The sequence below is a fragment of the Neopelma chrysocephalum genome, unplaced genomic scaffold, assembly GCF_003984885.1.
Source record: "Neopelma chrysocephalum unplaced genomic scaffold, ASM398488v2 Primary Assembly neopelma1_105717, whole genome shotgun sequence".
In the NCBI taxonomy this organism is placed as follows: domain Eukaryota; kingdom Metazoa; phylum Chordata; class Aves; order Passeriformes; family Pipridae; genus Neopelma; species Neopelma chrysocephalum.
This window is the reverse complement of record NW_020927414.1, coordinates 3,319-7,927: the sequence shown is the minus strand read 5'-3', so window position 1 is coordinate 7,927 and position 4,609 is coordinate 3,319. Positions and strand designations below refer to the sequence as shown.

The 4,609-nt window shown below is 57.8% G+C and overlaps 1 protein-coding gene across 1 annotated transcript; it reads left to right on the top strand.

Annotated features, from left to right (window-relative positions):
- Positions 1 to 1,344: 1,344 nt before the first annotated feature.
- On the top strand, positions 1,345 to 3,940 carry LOC113962107 (homeobox protein HMX1). Its single transcript, XM_027672914.1, has 2 exons — positions 1,345 to 1,676; positions 3,366 to 3,940. The coding sequence occupies exons 1-2, from the start codon at positions 1,415 to 1,417 to the stop codon at positions 3,938 to 3,940; spliced, it is 837 nt and encodes a 278-aa protein (XP_027528715.1). The 5' UTR covers positions 1,345 to 1,414.
- The last annotated feature ends 669 nt before the right edge of the window (positions 3,941 to 4,609 follow it).

The following is a 4,609-nucleotide window of genomic DNA, read 5'->3' as shown; positions in this document are numbered from 1 at the left end:
TCCTGCTCCGGCGCGCCGCAGTGAGGGGGAGTTTAGTGGGGTTGCTGGTAGTCCCTGTCTCGAGACGGGCTCGGAAAGAGGGGGGAAAAAAGGGTCAGAAAAAAGGGGCAGGGGGACCATGCCTTTACGGCTTCCCGTGAAATGGGATTGCAGTGAGAATAATAATAAAAAAGTTAGGCTGCAGGAGGGTAACGCCAAGAGCCACGGGCTGGGTCCTGGAGCGGGTAGAGCATCGCCGGTGCCTCCTCGTCCGCGACGGCGGGAGACGGGGTGTCCTGAACTACTCCTTCTCCTATGAGCGGGGCTGATTGTCTCTCTAAATAAACTACACAGACATCATAAGTACGTATATAAAAATATGCCTGTGTATGTACATACACATATATAAAGGTAAACCGACCTGGCCTCAGGAGACACCTTAGAGGAGAGTCCTCCTGCCTTCCCTACTCTCCACCGGCAGGACACTGCCCGCTCATGGGGGGCAGTCGCGCCTCTGCCGCTCACCCCAAAACCGACTCAAACGCCTCATTCGGGGGACTCCGGGCTGAGGGCAACCTCACCGCTCCGGGCCCGTGGGGCCGGTGCCGGCTCTCCGGGCGGCGGAGGGCGCATCTCCTCCGTCCATCGCGGTCGCCGCGACATGAAAGCGCCCGGCGGGGGGGCGGGCGGGGGGTCATTATTATTAATGATATTAATATAAACTGCGGTGCCCGTGGCTCCCATTGGCCGCCTGGGCTGCCCGCTGAGCCCTCGGCAGCCAATGGCAGCGCCAGGACGTGTAGCGGCCAACTCCCCCACCCCGTGTGCCGGGGCCCCCCCCGCGCCGGGATTTGCTCCCTAATTGACCTAAATAAGGAGCTCGTGAGCGGCGGCCCGGGGGAGGTGCACACACACATACGGACACACACACGGACACACACACGGACACACACACACACGTAGAAACACACGCACAGACACACAGAGACACGCACACACAGACACACACACAGACACACGCACACACCCGGCAGCGCCCGCCGCTTCCCCCGCGCAGATTCCCACTCGGCGCGGCGCTCCGCCCACCGCAGGATCCCCCACTCCTGCCCGCCGTTTAACTCGCATGACATTTTTATTTCGTTATTAGCGTTTTCGCGCAGAATCTGGCGCCTCCGATGGGTTGCCGGGCTGCCTTTTTTTTTTTTTCCTTCCCCGTTCCCTTCCCCTCCTCCCCCTCCCCCCTCCCCTCCTAGCTTGCAGGAAATGATGGCAAACCGCGATCTGAAATGATTACTCCGGAAAAAAAACCTTTTATACCAGGAGAGCATCCACGGGGCTAGGCAGAGGCGAGAGGCGGCCGCGGGGCAGCGGGGAACCGAGGAGCCAGCCGCCGGAGGAGCCGGGACCCCCTCCCTCCCGCAGTTTCTCTCCGACGATGCCGGACGAAGCCACGGAAAGCGCCGGCTCCACCTCCGCCCGCGTCTCGTCCTTCTTCATCGAGGACCTGCTGGGCAGCGAGGGCACGGCGGGCGGCGGGGCGCGGCGGGCGGCGGCGGGCGGCGGCGGGCGCGGGGGTCCGCGCTGCGGGCCGCACTCCCCGCTGCGCATCGGCGCCCCGGGCTGCCCTCTCCGCGACGCCGCCGTCGGCTGGTACCGCCGGGCACACGCCGCCTTCCTGGGCTGCGCCAGCCCCGACAGTAAGTCCGTCTTTCCCTACCCTTAATGGCCGGGCGCGGCTGGGGATAGGGATGGCGATGAGTGGGTGGGGGTGTTCCTGCTCCCCCCGGGGCAAGGGTCCCGCCGCGGACCCCCGCAGCAGGCCGGAGGTGGGATGCACGGGGTGCCCTCGCAGCCCTGGCCCTGCCTGCCCCGTTTTCGGCAGCTCAGAGCAAATCTCCGGAAATGCTCCCTGTGTGTCAGGCACCTGGAGCCTCCGCCCCGCTGCCCAAAGTGTAAACAGGGATTCTTGGCTTGCTCGGAGAATTTTTTTCTTTCCCCTTTTCCCATCCCTTTTTCTTTCTCCTCTCTCTCCTTTTTTTTTTTTCAGATGCATGTCTGGCCCTTTTTTTTCCCCCTTGATTTTGGTGTTTGGTTTTTGGTTTTTTTTTTTTTTTTTTGTTGGTTGGTTGATTTTTTTTGTTTTTGTTTTTGGCTCCCCGGCAAGCCGGAAAGCTGAGACCACCGTCCCCCAGCAGTGCAGTGGAGAGTTTGAGAAGCTGGGGGACTAGCTGTGCTCGGGCCCTTTCGCCTCTCGCTCCGGAGATCCCAATGGAGAGGGTGCTGGAGGAGAAGTCTGGGTTGGGGGGGGATAAATTAACTCAAGTTTATGGGCTGCCATCAGTGGTTATTTTCTATCTACTGATAGAAAAAAATATTGTTTCTAGGCGCATCTCTGTGATCGTATACGAGCCTACAGAGATCTCACGATTGCTCAATAAGGAAAAGAGGAGTAATTTGTAATCCAAATAGTTTCTTTTTACAGTGACAGGATTATTAATATTTGTAATTTATCTCAAAAGTACATCTAGAAACAGAAAACTACCCCAGAAACAACAACTTTTTTTCCTCACTTTCCCCCCCCGTTTTTACTCTGTTCTATAGAGTAGAAAATATTTTTTCCCCTTTAAAATTGCAAATGGAATGCACAGTATTGGAAACTCCACGGAGATATGTCCCAGTATTAGAATAGTTGTCGCCATCCATTTGGCTTATCCAAGTTCAGAATAACGTGAATTGAATAATTTCTTTCTTACTTCTCTTTATATACACACATATGCGCCGCTGTTCTTGCCCTTCTTACACACAACAATATATTTGTAGGTATATATGTATACATATGTATGTAAATATATCCATGTGCATATAAATAAGAGTTCATGTGTTTTCTTATGTGTACATACACATACAAAAATATATACATACTTCATATACACGTGTGTATACACAGACGTGCATTTTATGTGTTGAAAACAGTATATGTGTGTTATATACATACATATGAGTGCATTTAGGTACATGTGTACACTGAGATGTGTGCACACAAACAAGATATACGTGTGCACATGTGCACATATACAAGGTATATGTGTACACACATGCAGGTATATGTGTACGTCCAGAGATGAGTATATGCACTTGAAATACAGTTTCTGTGTTTCCACATAAGCGTGCACGCTCGTGTGTGTATACGCTCATAAATATTTGGGAGTTTATCGCAGCACTCAAGAGCAGCGGCAGGAGCCTTTGCTCGGGCTCCCCGCTCCCCGGCCTTGCTCTCCCGCAGCCGCGTTGTTTCCCCTCCCGGTAAGCGGGGCGCGGGGCAGGCGGGCTGTATGCAATGCCCTTCTTCCCTCGATCCCCGCAACAGCTCTCTGCTCTCTCCGCAGCCAGCGACCGGGACTCTCCGGAGCTACCCGAGGAGCCGGCGGAGCGGGCGGGCGGCGGCGGGCGGGCGGCGGCGCGGGGCCCGGCGGGCGGGCGGCCCGGGCCCGGCGGCGGAGAGGAGGAGGAGGAGCGCAGCGAGGAGCCGGGTGAGCCGGAGCAACGCGCTGCCGGCCGCAAGAAGAAGACGCGCACGGTGTTCAGCCGCAGCCAGGTGTTCCAGCTGGAGTCCACCTTCGACGTGAAACGCTACCTGAGCAGCTCGGAGCGGGCCGGGCTGGCCGCCTCGCTGCACCTCACCGAGACCCAGGTGAAGATCTGGTTCCAGAACCGCCGCAACAAGTGGAAGCGGCAGCTGGCCGCAGACCTGGAAGCGGCCAACCTCTCCCACGCCGCCCAAAGGATAGTGCGGGTCCCCATTTTATACCACGAGAACTCGCCGGCGAGCGCCTTGGGCTTCACCCTGCCCCACATGTCACCCCCCTTGGTGGGCTTCTCCAGTGGCGTCAGCTACCCCCTGGGCACCTTCCCCGCCGCCTCCCTCCCTTTCCTACGGTCGCAGATGACAGGACTCGTCTGAGCGCCCACCTCTGCCGGGACCGCGGCCCCCTCTCGCCCCCTTCCTCGGCTTCCAGCTCCACCCCCCTTCCTCCACGGACTTTTTATTTTCAACTTACACTTTTCTTGATTTTCTGCTCTTTTTTTTTTTTTTTTTTTTTTTTTTTTTTTTTTTTTTTTAACGTGCAATAAACTTACTTTTGGGATTAACTCGGAGCGACGTGCGGCAGCCGGAGGGAGCCGAAAGGACTGCGAAGATCCCAGCTATGCACCGGGATCAGGTCGGTGGGGCTCCCACCGCCGCGCATCCAAAGAAAACGCATCCCCGTGGCAGCGGCAAAGCTCTCACCACCGCCCCGGGCCCGGGGTGACACAGAACGGCGTTTTCAGGGGGGCAACAGAACCCCCTCGACCCTTCCTCCCCCAGCCCGCAGAGCTGCCGAGAGTGATGCGAATGTACGGAACAGCCGGCGCTTTCCGGCCGTGCTGCCCCCGCCTCACGGGCGGTCGAGCCTCGGGGCCCCCGCCGCGGCCAAGAGACCTTCCCCGGGACCTCTGGTGCCTCGGGCCAGCGCTCCTGCCGGGGAAACCTTTAAGTCTCCCGGCTGCCCCCGCAGCTTTCCGTGCAGAGCGGGAAACCCTGCTGATCCCCGCCTCCAGCAGTTTCTCCAGGGCCCTTTGTTTTAGCCAC